This window comes from Natator depressus, chromosome 10 (assembly GCF_965152275.1).
Source record: "Natator depressus isolate rNatDep1 chromosome 10, rNatDep2.hap1, whole genome shotgun sequence".
NCBI classification, from domain to species: domain Eukaryota; kingdom Metazoa; phylum Chordata; order Testudines; family Cheloniidae; genus Natator; species Natator depressus.
The window spans coordinates 75,584,020-75,605,947 of NC_134243.1; the positions used below are offsets into that span (position 1 = coordinate 75,584,020).

Below are 21,928 nucleotides of genomic sequence, written 5' to 3' on the forward strand. Positions count from 1 at the left end.
CAGAATATGATCCAGCAACTGCAATTTTCCTCCTTTAAAAGACTTTTTTCATGAGACTATGAAATATATATAATATGATATGATTGCTAGCTTGTTGCCTAGGGAAAATAAACTGCATGTCTAACGTTCTACCTACCCAAAATGGGCCCTTGAGAATGTCAGCACTAACAATTTTTTTGCCCCCCTAATTCTGCTTCCTGGATATAATCCTCTTGAAATAATATAACTAAATAGTGGAACTGGGAAACCAGAATCACTCCGATTGCGCTGCTGACCCCAAAACTAAGACACTATTCACAAGGCAGAAACAGCAAATGTGAAGATGTATAAACCAGTGAAACAAATAAACTAAGTCAGAAATTAAAAAAAAAATCCAGAAGAATAGTGAATCATTTAATATTGAAATATTGCTAGTTCCAGTTATACCCTGAAAGAGTCCAACAGCCAACTGGGGAAATGGAGCATGAGGAAAAGCCACACTTGCTGATTTGTACCTGAGTGATCTCACTGCTTTTTCATTACCAGACTAGGAGGGGAGTGGAGGAGAGGGATAAATTTTGGGGAAGCTTGGGGAGCTGAAAAGCAACCCCCTAGCACTGTTCAGCTTCAGGCAACACTTGATGTTTGTCAGCACCATGGTCCACCCAACATGCTCCTGAGCCAAGTCAGAAAAGCATCACTGCATCGTTCAGGATGTACATTTTCACTACATGACGCATGATTGCCAAGATGCATTTCCATGTGGATAAATGGTGTGAATGGGAGATGGCTGAGTGGGTTCCTATTCATTTGGTCATCTTTATGTCACATAGGAAAAATATACAGTGAATTGTGACTCTGAAGACATCAGGTTAGAGAGAAAGAAAGAAAGATTTAAAATTGTAAGCTGATACTTTCCTCTAGTATGTTATGTCTAGTATCTCCACCCTTTAGATGATAGGATGCGTGGGACATGGAATGTCTTCATTTATGTTTTGTACAGTACTGAGTACATCATTAGTGCTAAACAAATAAAACTAATAATTATATTATGCTCAGGGGCTGGATACTCTGTAAACAGTAAAGAACTGCAGCGTGAACTAAAACTGTCACATGTATATCTGCATAGGACACTCGGAATAAACTTTAACGGCAACTGTAAATAGTATCCCCCAAATACGTTGCAAATATGATAACAATTAGGGCCAAAATTCTCCTCCCGGCCGTAAGCCAGAGCAAACGGCATTCCACAGTAGACATCGACACCACTTGGGGGCACGGCTACAGAATCCTCCCTCTAAGGGCTGTCGAGGCTGCAGAACACAGTATGCGAAGCTTGGGCTGGAAGATCTAGGTAGTTGCACAGTCACGACCCATGTGCCCACCCCTACCCCCCCAAATTCCTGTTCTGCACAAGGTGGATCAAGCCCCTATATAAACATATATATGAACGTGTGAGTGTACACACAGGTAATGTATAAAACACTACTAACCATGTAACTTAAGGTTTTATATTGCTGTCCATCCCCGTAGTATCTGAGCGCACCAGGAACTAATGAGATGGGTACATAACAAACATGTCTCATCTTTCGCTATGGTAACCCTTGTTCATCCCATGTGCCTCACTCAGGCATTGTTTACTGTCATCCTGTGGCAGGTTTCAGAGTGGTAGCTGGGTTAGTCAGTATCAGCAAAAAGAATGAGGAGGACTTGTGGCACCTTAGAGACTAACAAATTTATTTGAGCATAAGCTTTCGTAGGCTTATTTCCCCTCCTATTGTTACGCACACCTTCTTGTCAACTGTTGGAAATGGGCCATCCTGATTATCACTACAAAAGGTCTTTCTCTCCTGCTGATAATAGTCCACCTTGATCGATCACTCTCGTTACAGTTGGTCTATCTATCTATCTATATATCTTCCTACTGTATTTTCCACTGCATGCATCCGATGAAGTGGGTTTTAGCCCACAAAAGCTTATGCTCAAATAAATTTGTTAGTCTCTAAGGTGCCACAAGTACTCCTGTTCTTTTTGTCATCCTGTGCCCTGTCATGTCTGAATGTGACTGTAAGCTCCCTACAGCAGTGATCTGTCTTTTCGTTTATACGCTCTATGTACTCTAGGGAGGCTGCTCTGTAAATAATAAAAACAGTTTGCCCATTACCACACATGCATCTATCCTATTTATAAGGTCTGTCTGGACTTTATTTTTTTATGAGGCTTTGTCTCTTCCTATGTTCCTCATGGTGGATTCTAAAACCCTAATTGTCACTGTTTAGATGAGTGATGGACTGGAGGGCAGAGTATTTGTGGGGCTGCCATGTAAGTTGTTTGCATGTAAAGAATCAAAACTTTTTTTTAAACTGAGAAAATAACTAGTGATCATTAACCCCTCCCCCCACAAAAATACTCCCAGCAATAGACTGAAAATGCCCAATGAAATCATTTTACAAAGTTGTTGCATGCTCTGAGGCTAATTTGTATTAACACTAAAAGCTTCCATTTTATAAGCGCTAAATTCTTTCACGGCAATTTATGTAGCAACAGTGTTTTACCAGGGGATTTTAGTTTGACTTCATGGAGCTCACTACACTCTACCGCTCCCATACTTTTTGTCTCCAAACAATGACATGTTCACCCACCATGCTATGCTGGTCAATACCAGCAGGATGGTTAGGATGTATGATGGCGTTAGTGGTTCTCCTACTGGGTTTAAAACCTCTGGATGGCTGAATCTATGTAATTGGTGAATTCACAACAATTTCATATTTCCCGCTATAAAAAGAATCCTAGTCAATTCCTACTCTGAAATGTCTTAAGATTCTTAAAAAATGTGTGTTATTTCACCTGTTAATATAGGGGGACAGTTTATTTTGGCTAGTTCTCCTGGATTCTGCATGCTAGGTTATGAATAAAATGACGTTCAATACTCTAAACAGTCTGTGATGCAGATTCTTGTTTCGGTATAAATATACGTATTGCATATGGCAGGTTCTTAATACGTTCTCCAGCATTAACACCATTAGATTCACATACAATTGCCTCCTGAGGGGATTTATTTACAAATATTTTTATTACTGATCGCCATCCAAAAAATGCTATGGCAGGTAGGCCCATTTGCCTGTGATGGCCTCTGTTTCACTGGCGTTTGATCAATAACAATAAGAATTAAACTTGCTTTTTTGGAAAGGAAAATGAAACTACTGTATCCCAGTGGTTTCTGCACATGCCGTACATTCCTGAACACAAAGCAGGCTTTGTGTTTAAAGAATGGTACACTTACAAAGATAAGATAAAACAGGACTGGAATATAATATTCCTGGGAAATTTCAGTCCCCCAAGCAAACATGAAGTTAGCAACGTAAAGAGATTTTATGAACAGCGTGGCCAATTGCTGAGGTCCTTACTCAGACAAAACTGCATGTGTGGCTAAGGATTGAGTGAAAACTCAGGAACCAATTCTGCTCTGACTTACATCAGAGTATATGAGGATCAAGTCCACTGACAACACTCTAGGGGCTCTAAATTCACAATGGCGTGAGTTGGTGTGGAGTGTGGCCCTGAGAATGGGAATTCTGAATCTAGCTCTATTTTTAAGTAAATGACTAATTTTCACTTCAGAGGGTCGGAGTGAGTCATGGATAAGACTGTGCAGTGTATTTCTTGTGGTGGCAATCAGGCTATGAGGTGCTGGTGGCTAAGGGAGATACAGCTGCACAGCTTTGGATCCATCTTTACTGTGATGAAACAGTAAGTTTCAGATTCTGCTTGCCATCAGGGGCTACTCGTATGAGTCAGAGGAACAGAATTTGGCGTTCGGTGCTTTGAGACCCCTTGTCTGTCTTGGGAAGGATTTGCTGAGCAGGTCCTTTCCAATGTGCTGTTTAACACCAGTTCTCCCAAACCCTTGGTTCTGTCAGCCAAGTACTTGAAGCCCACATTAACTAGGCCAACCTCTGCCTTCTTTTAGGTAGCGTTTTGTTTCATTTCCCCTAGCAGGCTCTCTCTACAGCCAAGCTGAAAGCCTGCCTGACCCTCTTGTGCACAGGCCAGTGCAGGAGGGTCCCAAGCAAACGAGCTCCCCCACCAAATATCTCTTAGTGGATTCTGCCATTCACTTTGCCCTCTGGAGCCTGAGGTTTCTCCTTCTCCTGGCAAGGAGAGCGCAGGAGGGTGCTAAAGGGGGGTAGACTGATCCTGGAGATAGCAGGGGGCTTCGGACTGTGTCCCGTTCCCACTGATAACCTTGAAGGGGGTGGTTGTTGCCAGGGGATGCCACCTCTACTGAGAGCTCTGAGGTAGAACTGTGAGGCAGCCTCGTGTATCTGTGGACTGCTCAGCTCCTTCATTCTCTCCTTAGCCTCGTAAGGGACTTCGAGGGAGGTCTGCCACCCACAATACATCCCAACATCATGGCGGAGAACGTGTGTGTGGGGCACATAGCCATAGCATAGACAACCTCTGGGGGTTGGAGGTCATACAGCAGTTATGGCACACAGCAAGAGAAAACCTTTGGGGGTTGGAGGTCAGATAGCAGTTACAGCACCCCTCTGCTCCTCAGAATGGGCCACATGAGCCGCCATTCAGGATCCCATTACTCCTCACCGGCCGCATTTCTAACAATACCTGCAACTGTTAGCACTGAAAGATATATTTCTTAAAAAAAAAAAAATCAAACTTCTGCTGCTTCCTTTGCCATTTGCTCCGCTTAGAAAATGGAAACAGATGTCTGTGTCTCGTGCAGCAGCCCAAAGCTGCAACGCCTGGGCTGTCGATGCTGTGATGGCGTGTTTAAATCCCCAAGCTACTTTCATGGAAATCAAATAAAAAAACCCACGGCAATAAGTCTATTTCCTATTAAACAGGATAATTAAAACCCGACAACTTTGAAACGTGGGACTCAAACTTCCCGTACTGGCACTGTGTGCTGCGTAAATCCACACTGAAGGGTTGTTTAAAAGGTGGATTCCTGACCTGATAATTTAGGCAATTAGAGAGCAAACACTGCTCGGAGTTCACCGTTACCTTAGACCAATCCCCTGTTTTCCACTCATAACAGCCTGTGTGATCCTCGCACTCTTCCTCATCCCTTGGCCTGGTGGCTGCATCGCATTTCCCTTGAGAATTCGTGCACATTACTGTTCTCTTCTGGATTCCCCTGCCGCAATCTGCTGAGCACTGAAAAACAAGAGGCATTACTTTCAACCGCTGCACATCACCACCTAGCAGAATGGGATCCCGATCCATGACCAGGGCTCCTACTCACTATGATACTACAAATAATTACCATCTTGGCTGGTTGTCATCACAGCTGCAGAAACAGAGTCGAGGGACAAATGAAAAATAAGTTTCATGAAAAATTTTAAATATTCAAAGCTGTTTTGTCATTTTGAAGGGCTCATTTTTTTCAATTCTTTGAGCCATTTTAATAATTTCCCCCCTACCAAATTATTACAGTATCTAAAACGCCACCAATATTTTTTATTTATCAAAACCATGGGAAACAAAATAAAAAAATGTAATGATACTTTTAATTTTTTTTTCAGTAAATATTTAAAAAAAGGCAAGAAATCTGACAATATTTTGTGGAAAAACGTTTCCGAAAAACAGCAATTTTGCAACCAAAAAAACCTTTTATTTGAAAAATTTAAACCAGTTCTAAACAGGAGTCAGTATTGGACATGTGGAAATTTTAACCCCTTTATTTAAGAGATTACTATCAATACTGAAAAAGGACAAATACACCAGAGTACACAACAGGGAAGCTTCTGCATCCTTTGATTTTGCATAACTATGCAATGAAGCATTCTAAATATCACAGTGGCACCAACTCCATCCCTTGGATGCACAGTGGAATTTGCAAGGTCTTGTGGTATACCAGCTCACGAAATCCTGCAGCAAGGTCTTCTGCAATGCAGATAATGCGTACCCAGCATTGTATCTTTGATTCTGCACAGTGTTCTCTCTCATAATTATGTTGAGAGCAAATGACAAACACATGCACATTCTTTTCTATTTGTTTAACAATGCTTTCCATCATAGGTTATGGCAATGCATGCAATCATACAGTAAACATAACCCAAGGGTGATATTATGCCAATGTATTTCCATTCACCCTCCTCGACCCCATAGTTTGCGATCAGTTCAAAACTACATCCAGCAAACGATGGCTAGACACACACACACACCTGAGTCATCAGCAGGGCTCAAAGACGGGCTCTTCTGCAATAAGAGCACAGGCCTCTCCCACTGGTGATAAGGGGTATATTCTTTAGCTCTGAGAAAGCAGCAGACAGTTATAGTTGCTGGGAGCAGCCACTAGAGGAGACAGGATTACAAGTACCAGGACAATGTAATCCACATGCATGTGAGTGGGCACCAAAGGTCCATTTCAAGTTCTTGAGTTCTGTGGAAGTGGATTCTGCCAGGGCTGCTATGGACACAGGGATATTTGAGCATCATTTTGCTACCCAAGTTGAAAGAATGTTGGAATTTTTGTTTTGATTTGTCAGAGAGTTTGCTGGGACCTCACAGCCCCCTCGGGGGCCCACCCTGGATGGTGTCATAATCCCAAGACTGAGAAACACTGCTTTAAATCATCACTTTTGCAACAAAGGGATATTGGAACTAGTGGCATTGTCAAACTCATCTAAATTGCACCAATGTACAGCAGCACATATGTTCTTCCTACACCCCACTTTTCTGCCAGTGCAGTGGTTACAAGCCAGTTTTCATGGAAAGCCCGCTGGGGACAGGTGGGTGGAAAAATGATATACATACCAACTGAGATGATAACTAACCCTCTCTTGAGCGTCAAGTTCTCCCCCTCAGGGATCAGTGAGGAAAAGAGAGTTGACTTGACACTGAATAAATAGAGGAGATACGAAATACCCTGTGAGGTCTTTTGAGTATATTCCAAGATGCTTCTCCATTCAGGGGGGTCTATGCTGGAAACAAGCATCAGCTTGATATGTTACATCAAATGGACAAATCTCAGCATGCCCGTCTGTCTTAAAAATACAATCCAGGCAGTTTTGACCTGCTGGCCTTGTTAAGGACATGAATGACAAGTGTTTATGAGCTGGCAAGCTAACAGACATGCCTTTAAATACTTCACAGCAACTACAAAGTGACTTCTTTAAAATCTGGGAAGCTGTCCACTTAATTTACTGTGTGCTGCTCATTGCGTGACCTCCTTGTGGAAGTTACATCTTTATAATGAACACGATCATAGGATTCCACAAGCTACTGGGACGAATTCCTTCAGGCTACAGAGAGAACTCTGTAAGCTGCCATGCCAGACTCCTTAAAGCTCTTATCAACTTCCCTGAGATCTCAAGCTGTATTTCTCTAGGCTGTACCCACAAGCAACGGATTGCTCCATTTGGTGCAGAATTTCCTGAACTGTCAAGCAGTGTTCCTGACTGTGGTGTAAGATTTCAGAAGGTGACAGGATGAACTGCTCAAGTGTGCTTGGTCTCATCATGTTGTTTTTAACCCCCTGAATCATCCAATTTGCTAAAAGTGAGGAAAGCTAAAGTAGGAGTATTTTTCACATCAAAATCTCTCAGTGGATTTACAAACATTTTGGAAAAACAAGCATTCATTTGCATGAGCCTTTATGTCCTTCACAAATCTACACCACATTTGCTTTCCTATAGGTGACAAAACAGTGTTTTAAAAAAAGGTTCCAGTCTGTGATCAGAGTGTCTGCAGTGGTGACATATCAACCGCTTCATTAACAAGTTCATTGCTCTGCTCAACTGCTCTGACCATTAAGAACATTTTTTTAGTACATGGGTTTTACAAAGATTCTACAGAAAACATTTGCAATTGATGAATGTCCAGATTACACCAGATGGCCTGATACAGCTTTACTTTATTAACAAACCACCTGACCAAACCTCAAAAGGTTTTATAAAGAATTGAGACAAAAGCCAAGAGACAACTCCATCAACAAACCGTTGTGAGGACCCTGGTCTCACACCCTAGCCGACTGGATTCCCAGGAAGCAGCCTTGGTCATTATGTCACATCAGCTTATTCAATTACCAGGGAATTCACAGACTTGCATGGGCCAGCTTCCAGGGTTCCAGGATCTCCTTCCTGATTGGCTGGTGGCCATATATAAACTTCCCGCTTCCTTTCTGGCCTTTTCTGAGCAACAAGCCTTTGCCTGCTAGCTGCTGTTTGGATCCCGCTTGACTCTGCCTTGCCATCCCATCAGATCCTGACTTACTATCTCGCCAGATCTCACTACCTGCCTCTCTGTGTCTTCTCCCTGAATTGGATCTGCTGGCTATTGGACCACTTGTGTGAACTTTGACCACTTATCTGGACGGCACTTTGGCCTACCTGATCCCTGAGCATTACACATGTCATTATGGGCCTCTTGGTAGAAGCAAATCAGCATATTTTTCTTCAGATTCTTTCCCAACTCCTGAACAGTAGAAACTTTCACCTTTTGTAACTACTCTCTATGTTTGGTCATTAAAAATGGGTCAAGCAATACTTTACCCAAATAATTCCAAGCATTTGGCATTAAAAAGGGAACTTATTTTTTTCCCCACACCAAAGATTGTCTTGGATTTAGCCTTGAGAATGTACTTTTTCATTGGAGACCAGACCTCAACTTGCACTTTATTCAATTTTCTTTCTTTGTAGCCAAAAAAAAAAAAAAAAAAAAAAAAAATCATGTGAAAATTGGTTTATAAAATAATCACCATTGTGATATTGTGTTTTTTCCCCACAACCTTAGTTTCAAATGTTAAGGAGTTAATTGGTTTCCAGCCAAGAAAGGTTTATGGGTATAAAATGTGCTCAGACTGACACAATGTGAAATTGTCTTTCCTGAGTCAAAATGGACCGTATGATCGCAAAAACATGTCTTGAAAAAGAACTAACTTCAAAAAACAACTGGTTGGCAATGATTAATGTAGATCCCAAAACTTTGGAGAAATGTATTACAGGAAAAATAAATCTCTCACTTTCAGATAATTTAAAAAAATACACAAAAAGAAAAGGAGGACTTGTGGCACCTTAGAGACTAACAAATTTATTTGAGCATAAGCTTTCGTGAGCTACAGCTCACCTCATTAGATCATCCGATGAAGTGAGCTGTAGCTCACGAAAGCTTATGCTCAAATAAATTTGTTAGTCTCTAAGGTGAAGTGAGCTGTAGCTCATGATAGCCTATGCTCAAATAAATTTGTTAGTCTCTAAGGTGCCACAAGTACTCCTTTTCTTTTTTGCGAATACAGACTAACACGGCTGCTACTCTGAAACCTGTCCTTAAAAATACACGTTTGTCATGAAACTGTTTAGTTGACTTTTGCTCTCATGAATCCCTTATGTAGCTCAAATTACACTCATTTAACAAAAGCAAGATGCAAACACTGTTCTAATTGGGAAATGGATTGGTGACAAAAGACCACACACAACCAGTTAAAGAGCTTTGCCCATCTGAAATAGGCGAGAGTTTCAGGAAGCCACAGTGACAAGAGTACCATCATAAACAAGCATTTCTTCAATGCAGCAGACCTAGAAAGAGGCATCCCATCAGAAATAAAAAGAAGGGATAATCTGAAATGATGATGTATAAAGGGCTATAAAACATTCCAAAATCCCAGAACTTTGCTTCCTCCATTTGGGAATGGGAAAAAGATTAAAAGATTTGGAAGAAAAAGAGTTTCAAACACTAACGAATGTATATAGTGTCCTGCTGAATGGTAAAATAATATACTGTCCTGGAACTTTAGAATATTACCGCTTGTACTGGAGATTTCCTGCCTACAATTAAATAGCACTTAGTCCCTGTTAAAAAACACCCTCTGTCCCTGCAATGCAGCTGGGATCCTGAAGTTCTAGGAGTGTAAACACTCCTAGTTACCCAAAGTTATCTGATATTGTACTAAAAAAAGAAAGTAAACAGTAAAAAACAGGGAGAGATAAAAAGCATCCTCTTGTCCATAGGCTGGCCGGGCCCTGCCCTGCAATACAGCCATTCTGGAGTTATGCCTGTGAAACCACAAGTGCAATGCCGAAGGGGAAATGGACTTTTTATCAAGATGAGTCTAGCAGGTATTATGTCAACACTAACATTGAAGTCATGTTGGGAGTGTTAATGATGGCCAAGAAACACTTCCTGGCCAGCTTGGCTGGGATCTTATTGGAGAGAATTAGATGACAAAGCAAATTACCATGCACCCTTTGCAGGCCAGGGATTAGTTTAAAGGATACTATCAAACAACTGACTCAACAAAAATATAAGCCTGTATCTCTTGGGGTATGTCTACACTACGGAATAAGGTCGAATGTATAGAAGTCGGTTTTTTAGAAATCGGTTTTATATATTCGAGTGTGTGTGTCCCCACAGAAGTGCATTAAGTGCATTAACTCGGCGGAGTGCTTCCACAGTACCGAGGCTAGAGTCGACTTCCAGAGCGTTGCACTGTGGGTAGCTATCCCACAGTTCCCGCAGTCTCCGCTGCCCATTGGAATTCTGGGTTGAGATCCCAATGCCTGATGGGGCTGAAACATTGTCGCGGGTGGTTCTGGGTACATATCGTCAGTCCCCCCTTCCCTCCCTCCCTCCTCCATGAAAGCAAGGGCAGACAATCGTTTCGCGCCTTTTTTCCTGAGTTACCTGTGCGGACGCCATACCACCGCAAGCATGGAGCCCGCTCAGGTAACCGTCACCGTATGTCTCCTGGGTGCTGGCAGACGCGGTACGGCATTGCTACACAGTAGCAGCAACCCATTGCCTTGTGGCAGCAGACAGTACAATACGACTGGTAGCCGTCCTTGTCATGTCCGAGGTACTCCTGGTCGCCTGTGTGAGGTCGATCAGGAGCGCCTGGGCAGACATGGGCGCAGGGACTAAATTTTTAGTGACTTGACCAGGTCATTCTCTTAAGTCCGGCAGTCAGTCCTATTGAACCGTCTTATGGTGAGCAGGCAGGCAATATGTCCTTCTGCACCATCTGCTGCCAGCCAAAGATGTAAAAGATAGATGGAGTGGATCAAAACAAGAAATAGACCAGATTTGTTTTGTACTCATTTGCCTCCTCCCCTGTCTAGGGGACTCATTCCTCTAGGTCACACTGCAGTCACTCACAGAGAAGGTGCAGCGAGGTACATCTAGCCATGTATCAATCAGAGGCCAGGCTAACCTCCTTGTTCCAATAAGAACAATAACTTAGGTGCACCATTTCTTATTGGAACCCTCCGTGAAGTCAACCCTGTAAGCCGTGTCCTCAGTCGCCCCTCCCTGCGTCAGAGCAACGGCAAACAATCGTGCATCTGAGTTGAGAGTGCTGTCCAGAGCAGTCACAATGGAGCACTCTGATTGGGCTAAAACATTGTCGCGGGTGTTTCTGGGTACATATTGTCCGGCCCCCGTTCCCTCCCTCCCTCCGTGAAGGCAAGGGCAGACAATTGTTTCGCGCCTTTTTTCCTGAGTTACCTGTGCGGATGCCATACCACCGCAAGCATGGAGCCCGCTCAGGTAACCGTCACCGTATGTCTCCTGGGTGCTGGCAGACGCGGTACGGCATTGCTACACAGTAGCAGCAACCCATTGCCTTCTGGCAGCAGACGGTGCAGTATGACTGATAGCCGTCCTCGTCATGTCCGAGGTGCTCCTGGCCACGTCGGCTAGGAGCGCCTGGGCAGACATGGGCGCAGGGACTAAATTTTTGGTGACTTGACCAGGTCATTCTCTTTAGTCCTGCAGTCAGTCGTATTGAACCGTCTAATGGTGAGCAGGCAGGCAATACGGATTGCTAGCAGTCGTATTGTACCATCTTCTGCCGGGCAGGCAAGAGATGAGGATGGCTAGCAATCGTATTGTACCATCTTCTGCCGGGCAGGTAAGAGATGAGGATGGCTAGCAATCGTACTGTGCCATCTTCTGCCAGGCAGGCAAGAGATGAGGATGGCTAGCAGTCGTACTGTACCATCTTCTGCCGAGCAGCCATGAGATGTGGATGGCTTGCAATCCTTCTGCACCGTCTGCTGCCAGCCAAAGATGTAAAAGATAGATGGAGTGGATCAAAACAAGAAATAGACCAGATTTGTTTTGTACTCATTTGCCTTCTCCCCTGTCTAGGGGACTCATTCCTCTAGGTCACACTGCAGTCACTCACAGAGAAGGTGCAGCGAGGTAGATCTAGCCATGTATCAATCAGAGGCCAGGCTAACCTCCTTGTTCCAATAAGAACAATAACTTAGGTGCACCATTTCTTATTGGAACCCTCCGTGAAGTCCTGCCTGAACTACTCCTTGATGTAAAGCCACCTCCTTTGTGGATTTTAGCCCCCTGAAGCCAACCCTGTAAGCCGTGTCGTCAGTCGCCCCTCCCTCCGTCAGAGCAACGGCAGACAATCATTCCGCGCCTTTTTTCTGTGCGTACGCCATACCAAGGCAAGCATGGAGTCCGCTCAGCTCACTTTGGCAATTAGGAGCACATTAAACACCACACGCATTATCCAGCAGTATATGCAGCACCAGAACCTGGCAAAGCGCTACCGGGCGAGGAGGCGACGTCAGCGCGGTCACGTGAGTGATCAGGACATGGACACAGATTTCTCTGAAAGCATGGGCCCTGCCAATGCATGCATCATGGTGCTAATGGGGCAGGTTCATGCTGTGGAACGCTGATTCTGGGCTCGGGAAACAAGCACAGACTGGTGGGACCGCATAGTGTTGCAGGTCTGGGACGATTCCCAGTGGCTGCGAAACTTTCGCATGCGTAAGGGCACTTTCATGGAACTTTGTGAGTTGCTTTCCCCTGCCCTGAAGCGCATGAATACCAAGATGAGAGCAGCCCTCACAGTTGAGAAGTGAGTGGCGATAGCCCTGTGGAAGCTTGCAACGCCAGACAGCTACCGGTCAGTTGGGAATCAATTTGGAGTGGGCAAATCTACTGTGGGGGCTGCTGTGATGCAAGTAGCCCACGCAATCAAAGATCTGCTGATATCAAGGGTAGTGACCCTGGGAAATGTGCAGGTCATAGTGGATGGCTTTGCTGCAATGGGATTTCCTAACTGTGGTGGGGCCATAGACGGAACCCATATCCCTATCTTGGCACCGGAGCACCAAGCCGGCGAGTACATAAACCGCAAGGGGTACTTTTCAATAGTGCTGCAAGCTCTGGTGGATCACAAGGGACGTTTCACCAACATCAACGTGGGATGGCCGGGAAAGGTACATGACGCTCGCATCTTCAGGAACTCTGGTCTGTTTCAAAAGCTTCAAGAAGGGACTTTATTCCCAGACCAGAAAATAACTGTTGGTGATGTTGAAATGCCTATATGTATCCTTGGGGACCCAGCCTACCCCTTAATGCCATGGCTCATGAAGCCGTACACAGGCAGCCTGGACAGTAGTCAGGAGCTGTTCAACTACAGGCTGAGCAAGTGCAGAATGGTGGTAGAATGTGCATTTGGACGTTTAAAGGCGCGCTGGCGCAGTTTACTGACTCGCTTAGACCTCAGCGAAACCAATATTCCCACTGTTATTACTGCTTGCTGTGTGCTCCACAATATCTGTGAGAGTAAGGGGGAGACGTTTATGGCGGGGTGGGAGGTTGAGGCAAATCGCCTGGCTGCTGGTTACGCGCAGCCAGACACCAGGGCGGTTAGAAGAGCACAGGAGGGTGCGGTACGCATCAGAGAGGCTTTGAAAACCAGTTTCATGACTGGCCAGGCTACGGTGTGAAAGTTCTGTTTGTTTCTCCTTGATGAAACCCCCCGCCCCTTGGTTCACTCTACTTCCCTGTAAGCGAACCACCCTCCCCTCCTCCCTTTGATCACCGCTTGCAGAGGCAATAAAGTCATTGTTGCTTCACATTCATGCATTCTTTATTCATTCATCACACAAATAGGGGGATGACTACCAAGGTAGCCCAGGATGGGTGGTGGAGGAGGGAAGGAAAATGCCACACAGCACTTTAAAAGTTTACAACTTTAAAATTTATTGAATGACAGCCTTCTTTTTTTTGGGCAATCCTCTGTGGTGGAGTGGCTGGTTGGCTGGTGGCCCCCCCACCGCGTTCTTGGGCATCTGGGTGTGGAGGCTATGGAACTTGGGGAGGAGGGCGGTTGGTTACACAGGGGCTGTAGTGGCAGTCTGTGCTCCAGCTGCCTTTGCTGCAGCTCAACCATACACTGGAGCATACTGGTTTGGTCCTCCAGCAGCCTCAGCATTGAATCCTGCCTCCTCTCATCACGCTGCCGCCACATTCGAGCTTCAGCCCTCTCTTCAGCCCGCCACTTACTCTCTTCAGCCCGCCACCTCTCCTCCTGGTCATTTTGTGCTTTCCTGCAGTCTGACATTATTTGCCTCCACGCATTCGTCTGTGCTCTGTCAGTGTGGGAGGACAGCATGAGCTCAGAGAACATTTCATCACGAGTGCGTTTTTTTTTCTTTCTAATCTTCACTAGCCTCTGGGAAGGAGAAGATCCTGTGATCATTGAAACACATGCAGCTGGTGGAGAAAAGAAAAGGGACAGCGGTATTTAAAAAGACACATTTTATAAAACACTGGCTACACTCTTTCAGGGTAAACCTTGCTGTTAACATTACATACATAGCACATGTGCTTTCGTTACAAGGTCGCATTTTGCCTCCCCCCACCGCGTGGCTACCCCCTCAACCCTCCCCCCTCCCTGTGGCTAACAGCGGGGAACATTTCTGTTCAGCCGCAGGCAAACAGCCCAGCAGGAATGGGCTCCTCTGAGTGTCCCCTGAAGAAAAGCACCCTATTTCAACCAGGTGACCATGGATTATATCTCACTCTCCTGAGGATAACACAGAGAGCTAAAGAACGGATGTTGCTTGAACGCCAGCAAACATACACTGCAATGCTTTGTTGTACAATGATTCCCGAGTACGTGTTACTGGCCTGGAGTGGTAAAGTGTCCTACCATGAAGGACGCAATAAGTCTGCCCTCCCCAGAAACCTTTTGCAAAGGCTTTGGGAGTATATCCAGGAGAGCCGTGAATGCCAGGGCAAAGTAATCCTTTCACATGCTTGCTTTTAAACCATGTATAGTATTTTAAAAGGTACACTCACCGGAGGTCCCTTCTCTGCCTGCTGGGTCCAGGAGGCAGCCTTGGGTGGGTTCAGGGGGTACTAGCTCCAGGTCCAGGGTGAGAAACAGTTCCTGGCTGTCGGGAAAACCGGTTTCTCCGCTTGCTTGCTGTGAGCTATCTACAACCTCGTCATCATCATCATCATCTTCTTCGTCCCCAAAACCTGCTTCCGTATTGCCTCCATCTCCATTGAAGGAGTCAAACAACACGGCTGGGGTAGTGGTGGCTGAACCCCCTAAAATGGCATGCAGCTCATCATAGAAGCAGCATGTTTGGGGCTCTGACCCGGAGCGGCCGTTCGCCTCTCTGGTTTTCTGGTAGGCTTGCCTCAGCTCCTTCAGTTTCACGCGGCACTGCTTCGGGTCCCTGTTATGGCCTCTGTCCTTCATGCCCTGGGAGATTTTGACAAAGGTTTTGGCATTTCGAAAACTGGAACGGAGTTCTGATAGCACGGATTCCTCTCCCCATACAGCGATCAGATCCCGTATCTCTCGTTCGGTCCATGCTGGAGCTCTTTTGCGATTCTGAGACTCCATCATGGTCACCTCTGCTGATGAGCTCTGCATGGTCACCTGCAGCTTGCCACGCTGGCCAAACAGGAAATGAGATTCAAAAGTTCGCGGTTCTTTTCCTGTCTACCTGGCCAGTGCATCTGAGTTGAGAGTGCTGTCCAGAGTGGTCAAAATGGAGCACTCTGGGATAGCTCCCGGAGGCCAATACCGTCGAATTGTGTCCACAGTACCCCAAATTCGACCCGGCAAGGCCGATTTAAGCGCTAATCCACTTGTCAGGGGTGGAGTAAGGAAATCGATTTTAAGAGCCCTTTAAGTCGAAATAAAGGGCTTCATCGTGTGGACGGGTGCAGGTTTACATCGATTTAATGCTGCTAAATTCGACCTAAAGTCCTAGTGTAGACCAGGGCTTGTAGATGTCTGTGCCAGTGAATGATGAGTGGCCACACTGCAGCCACTAGCCCAGCAGCCTCTCCTCCGTTCTCAATCCTGAAAACCTATCGATTGTTAGGTTTCCTTTATATGGTATTTCAATCAGAGCAGACTTTATTAAAGAGGGCAGAGTCAGCACTTAATGCAATAAACAAATGCCATCATAACAGCCATGTCACACTGTGTTTGCTCTGTGCCAGGCAAATGCTGCATGCACACATCACAATTATTGTCCATGGATACAGATAGAAGACTAAATGCTCAAAAATGGGTACACACAAATCTGCAGAATTTCAGAAATTGGATTGAGGCCCATTTGAAAACGTGGCCCTCTGGGCTAGAGCATATCCTGCTACTGATCTGGACATGAACCCCAACTACTATGAGTAGAGATCTGCCACAATATGAAGCCACGCTATCAATGCCACTGTCTGATATATTCGAAATCGATACAGGATTGTCAAACCTCTTCTTTGATATCCTGAATTCAAAAATAATCACATCCTAAATGCATCTCTCAGGGTACATCGATACAGCAAATGAAGGTATGAGCAGGCAGGCCTCCCTGCACTCCCTTTTAATCTAGCCAGCGCAGGTTATGGCGGCATGGACTGCAGGGCAAGCTAGCAACCCCTGTATATATCCAGGGTCCCTGGAGGGCTTGCACTGGAGTTGTTTAGGATTATTTTAATTATGAAAATATTGTTTCTGTTCTTCATTCATTGCTAATGTTGCAAAGCTTGTTATTTTGCTACTGAATTCTAAGGGATAGTTGGGGATTTTATTGGACATGTCAGTTCTTTTCTATGTCTATTCTCCTTAAAGGCTGCAGCATCAATGGTGGTTTTTACTACTTCATAACATATGGCCCAGCCTAATTCCTATAAATTCATGTGTAAAACAAGAGGTCAATATTTCTAGTACAGAAATGGGATTTCCTTATGTGCTAATTAGATTTTTTTGGTCACGCTTTATAATAAGGGCACATTTATAAATAGTTTATACAATGCTGATAAATGATTAATAGACATTTTAGTACAAGGCTAAGTAATTGCTCTACAAGATTGTTAGACTCCGACAGGTCAGTAGGGTGCTTGTAACCATGGCTTATTACCACCTATAGCACATACTACTCATGTCTATAACATGCTTGTAACATATATTAATAATGTATTAACCATTTACAAACTCTTTATAAATGCACCAGTTTTTCCATGTTTATAGGATCATACAAGGTAGAATCAGAAAAGTCTCAAAGATCGAGTGATCCAGGGTATCCTGCAACATAGAACTCCTTGACAGGGCACTTATCAGATATTAATTTCAAATACACTTGATCCGAGTAAAAGGCTTGCTGTGCTGGTTGAACTCCTCATCACAGGTCACTGAAATGCTTCTCCTTGGTGGCCTTGAGTGCAGATTGGAAAGATACACATAATACAGCTGGGTTTTTATAACCTACCTCAATAATTCACTGGTATGGAAAACACTGCTCAGAACTATACAGCTCTTCTGCATTTGTAATCATACTGATTGGTCATGGTCCTGCAAGGTGCTGGGCACTCTGGCCTCTATCCACTACTTAACTTTAAGTGTTTTACTGGATCAGGGCCAGAGCACTCGGCACCCTCAGGATCAAGCCTAAGAGATTTTAGAGAGAGCTCTGGTTTCCTCCTCAAACCAAATTCTTACCTTTGACCATTCTGAAGCCTCCCAGATGGAAAGGCAGTCCTGGCCTTCACAGCTTTGTATTGGCGTGGGTTTGTTGCCCAGGCAGTAAAGGTCTCTGGTGTTAACATAGGTGCCGTTCTGCAACTGATAAACACAAGTCACTTCCCGGTACTGGATGCCTTTCTCACAGGTGGCAGAGCAAGAACTCCAATGGCCTGTCACCCACCTGTTAAGAAAACAAAGAAGAAACATAAAAAAAGACACGGTGGAATCCAGTGCTGTGTTTATCCCTTGGGAACGCTGAGAAACAAACCTCCAGTTCTGAGCCTGCGAATTTTGTATTGGCTTGTGTGAAATAGACGCATAATGATCACGTACCTTCTTGGGTTGAATTGTGCAGAGACTGGAAAGCGCCTTACAGGCCAGTGATATTAATTTACTCAGGATCACATTGGAGATAATGTACGACTTGTCTGAGAAACTCCCTTTGCTCTGGCTAGGGGAAGGCTACAGGGCTCCCTTGCAAATAACGCTGCTCTAGAACAGCACTCAAGCCAACAGTTGGTGTAACTGGGTCCTTTCTAGCTCATCTTTTCCATTTGATGTAAATATTCCGCTGTCCATCGCTCTGTGGCTGGCTGGAGGTTTAATAAGGGCACTCTCTCTGTTTTGAGGTTCAAGGCACAAGGTGATCCTTAAAAATGGTGGCTGAATGACAAGATTCCTCTTATTGGCAAATCCAACCTTAACCAAATGGCCAAGGTTCAAGCTGTCTTTAAAAATACAAGATGATACTTCTAAAAGGGCTCCCATGGTATTGATTTAAAGTACCCATCCGTGGTTTGAATGTTCCAGTTTGGATGATTTTGCTCCTTTACGTCCTTTCATTTTCTGTCTGGGAAGAATCTGGTTTAGAAGGTGGGCAGGAGGGATGCTTTTTACAATACCTACATAGCATCCATCTTACGGCTTCCTGCAATCTGTCAATGAGGAAGATGTTCTCTGTAATTACGGGAATTCCTGGACGAAGTGAAGGACTGGAACAATAGCTCTGTGTGCGCGCACAGGAAGGCAATCCTCTCTGCTCCTCTGGGAAGTCAGCCTTCTGGGTTATTATTTCGGACTGTCATCTAGATTAGCATCCTTAATCAAATGAATCTTTCCCTTGTCACCTGATCCTGAGTTATTTAATACTGGAAGTGGCACAGATAAGTAAGACGCTTTCTCAAAGGCAAAAATCAGCTTGAAAGAAAGGATTTATTTTTGCTGAAAGCCCAGGAAGGGAAGCACAGGTGCCTAGTTAAGAGCAACACTTGAAAAAGGGCTGTGTAAAGGTTTGCATCTCCTAAAGGAATTAACTATCAAAAAACACAAATGTTTCTGGGGGGGGGGGAAGGTCAGCCCACAAAATGTAAAACTATAATTGTCGTGTGTACTTGTCATTAATTCATTTGCAATCTGTTACCATTGCTAACATGGTGGTATTGTGCTGATGATCGTCTCTGAGGCTAAGGCAGAAGCCAGCTGGTTTGAGAAGGACAGCATGCGATGGGCTACATGGTCACAGATTTGCCAGCTGTCCTACGCACAACAGTGGCATACATTTTTTGTGTGTATAAGCAATTGACACATTCATTAATTTTGGTGGCTACAACAGCTAGGGAGACACTGAAAGTGCGTTTTTTTTTTTGAGGGGAGGGGAGTAGTTTGGTGCATCTCAGCATCTGACTGCTTGGTATTTTGGTTATGGAATGGGATAATGCCAACTGTGTAATTAATACTGAGACAGAAGGACCGACACATCCAGCCTATCAGGGGAGGATCCAATGTCCACTGAAGAAAGCAAAGAAGTCTCCCATTGACTTCAAAGTGAGCTGGGTTGGGGCCTCTCTGAGCAGAATGTGAATGTGGCCTGTCCGGTCACAGGAGCTGTTCACTAAAGGGATGGGTGGAAAGGAAGTGATTTGCTTTATTCATTTAAAGTAGCCACAGAATCGGGAATGGCTGCACTGAATATTCACAGCAGCACTGCAGTCTCTCCATGATCTTTAGCTACTGGCAAAGGAAGACAAAAAAGAGACTGACAGCCAAGGAGAAAGCCAAAGATAAAAATACATTCTTGGCAGAAGCTGCTCTGAACCGCTTTCATTTTAGGATGGGTAGCATGTGTCCTGCCAGGTACTCCTGAAATGCCTTAAACAGTCAGATTATGACCTTCCTTTAAGGAAGGGAAAGGAGTTCCTATCTGTGTTTTCCCTTGCTCTGACAAGAAGTTGAAAGTGCCTCATTTCATTCCTGTTCAGTGGATTCGTTAGGCACCGTTCTAACAGAGATGTAACAGTGAGTGACAGGAAAGAATAAATGTCATGAATATAAGATGAATGATCACATAGGACCGATCCAAAGCCCACTGAAGTCAACAGAAAACCTTTGGAATCAGGTCCTTTCATACATTTAATATTTCAAATGTGGTTCCTGGGCAAAGAGAGATTTCCAGTGTCTCTCTACGAGTGGCATACAAGTGCAGTTACAGATCTGCCACGGTACATCACTGAACCACAGAGTCTAGGGCCTTGTCAGGTCGCTAAAAAGAGGAGCAAAGCTATGTCCTAGCAGTTCTCTGAAATCCGAACATGAAAAGCAAGTAACAAGGTGTCAGCCAGGAAAAATGGGGTTTCCTTTGACACGGAAAATTCTATCAATCACAGAAGGGCAGAGCCTAAGAGAATAGTTACAGTTTCCAGGGGATGGGAGGCACCTCCTTCAAGGTAACGAGTAACTTTCTCAGAGGCACCTCTAGAGAAGTCATCCCTTCCATTGCATTCCCAGTCTGCTCTGAACAGGCCATGAATACAGCTGATGCCTACAGCTCTGCAAAAAGCTTGGCACAGGAAGTGAAACTGTCAAATTCAGATTTTTTTTTGCTAATTTCAAGGGAAAGCGAAAAATCATGTTTTTCTTTTTGTTATTTTGGCCCATGTGATTTCATTGTCACTTTGGCCACAAACACCTTGGAAAGTAAAACCAGGAGATTTTGCCCAGCTTGTTACAGCGGGCAACGAAGCCACATCCCTATCAGTTTGTCTTTCACCTCAGTACCTGCCGGCATATTCTTTTCCTTCATGCAGTGGTTGCCATTCAACAGTGAGCCCTTGATAGACTGCCCACGCAGTGAGATCGAAGACAACAATCACCAATGCACTGCTCTGTGGCACAAAGGCGCTGGAAAAGCCTAGCACTTATTCCAAATGGAAATTCCCTCTGCACCACATCCTGCTCAAGGGGATGTGGTTCTATCATCTCTATGTCCCACCCCTTCTCTGGTAGCCAGGTATAAGTTAGAGCTACCTTAGAATCATAGAATATCAGGGTTGGAAGGGACCTCAGGAGGTCATCTAGTCCAACCCCCTGCTCAAAGCAGGACCAATCCCCAATCAAATCATCCCAGCCAGGGCTTTGTCAAGCCTGTCCTTAAAAACTTCCAAGGAAGGAGATTCTACCACCTCCCTAGGTAACGCATTCCAGTGTTTCACCACCCTCCTAGTGAAAAATTTTTTCCTAATATCCAACCTAAACCTTCCCCACTGCAACTTGAGACCATTACTCCTTGTCCTGTCCTCTTCTACCACTGAGAATAGTCTAGAACCATCCTCTCTGGAACCACCTCTCAGGTAGCTGAAAGTAGCTATCAAATCCCCCCTCATTCTTCTCTTCTGCAGACTAAACAATCCCAGTTCCCTCAGCCTCTCCTCATAAGTCATGTGTTCCAGACCCCTAATCATTTTTGTTGCCCTTCGCTGGACTCTCTCCAATTTATCCACATCCTTCTTGTAGTGTGGGGCCCAAAACTGGACACAGTACTCCAGATGAGGCCTCACCAATGTCGAATAGAGGGGAACGATCACGTCCCTCGATCTGCTCGCTATGCCCCTACTTATACATCCCAAAATGCCATTGGCCTTCTTGGCAACAAGGGCACACTGCTGACTCATATCCAGCTTCTCGTCCACTGTAACCCCTAGGTCCTTTTCCGCAGAACTGCTGCCTAGCCATTCGGTCCCTAGTCTGTAGCTGTGCATTGGGTTCTTCCGTCCAAAGTGCAGGTCACTCTTAGGGTCACTCTAACTTACACTGTGACCTGAATTACTCTTTAACAGAGTCACAGAGCTGGTATAAAGCCACCTTTGTCCACCAACTCAGGTCCTGCACTCAGTTTGGCACAGCTCTCCCAGACCTGAG

At 44.8% G+C, this 21,928-nt stretch overlaps 1 protein-coding gene across 3 annotated transcripts in view; it reads right to left on the reverse strand.

Annotated features, from left to right (window-relative positions):
* Window positions 1–21,928, reverse strand: part of ADAMTS17 (ADAM metallopeptidase with thrombospondin type 1 motif 17) — a 259,492-nt gene that overhangs the window by 22,338 nt on the left and 215,226 nt on the right. For all 3 annotated transcript variants that reach the window (XM_074966538.1, XM_074966537.1, XM_074966539.1), the window contains 2 exons: window positions 17,711–17,915; window positions 5,005–5,157 (listed from right to left, as the gene is read on the reverse strand). In XM_074966538.1, the coding sequence (XP_074822639.1) occupies window positions 5,005–5,157; window positions 17,711–17,915 (358 nt within the window). The remainder of the gene's footprint in view (window positions 1–5,004; window positions 5,158–17,710; window positions 17,916–21,928) is intronic.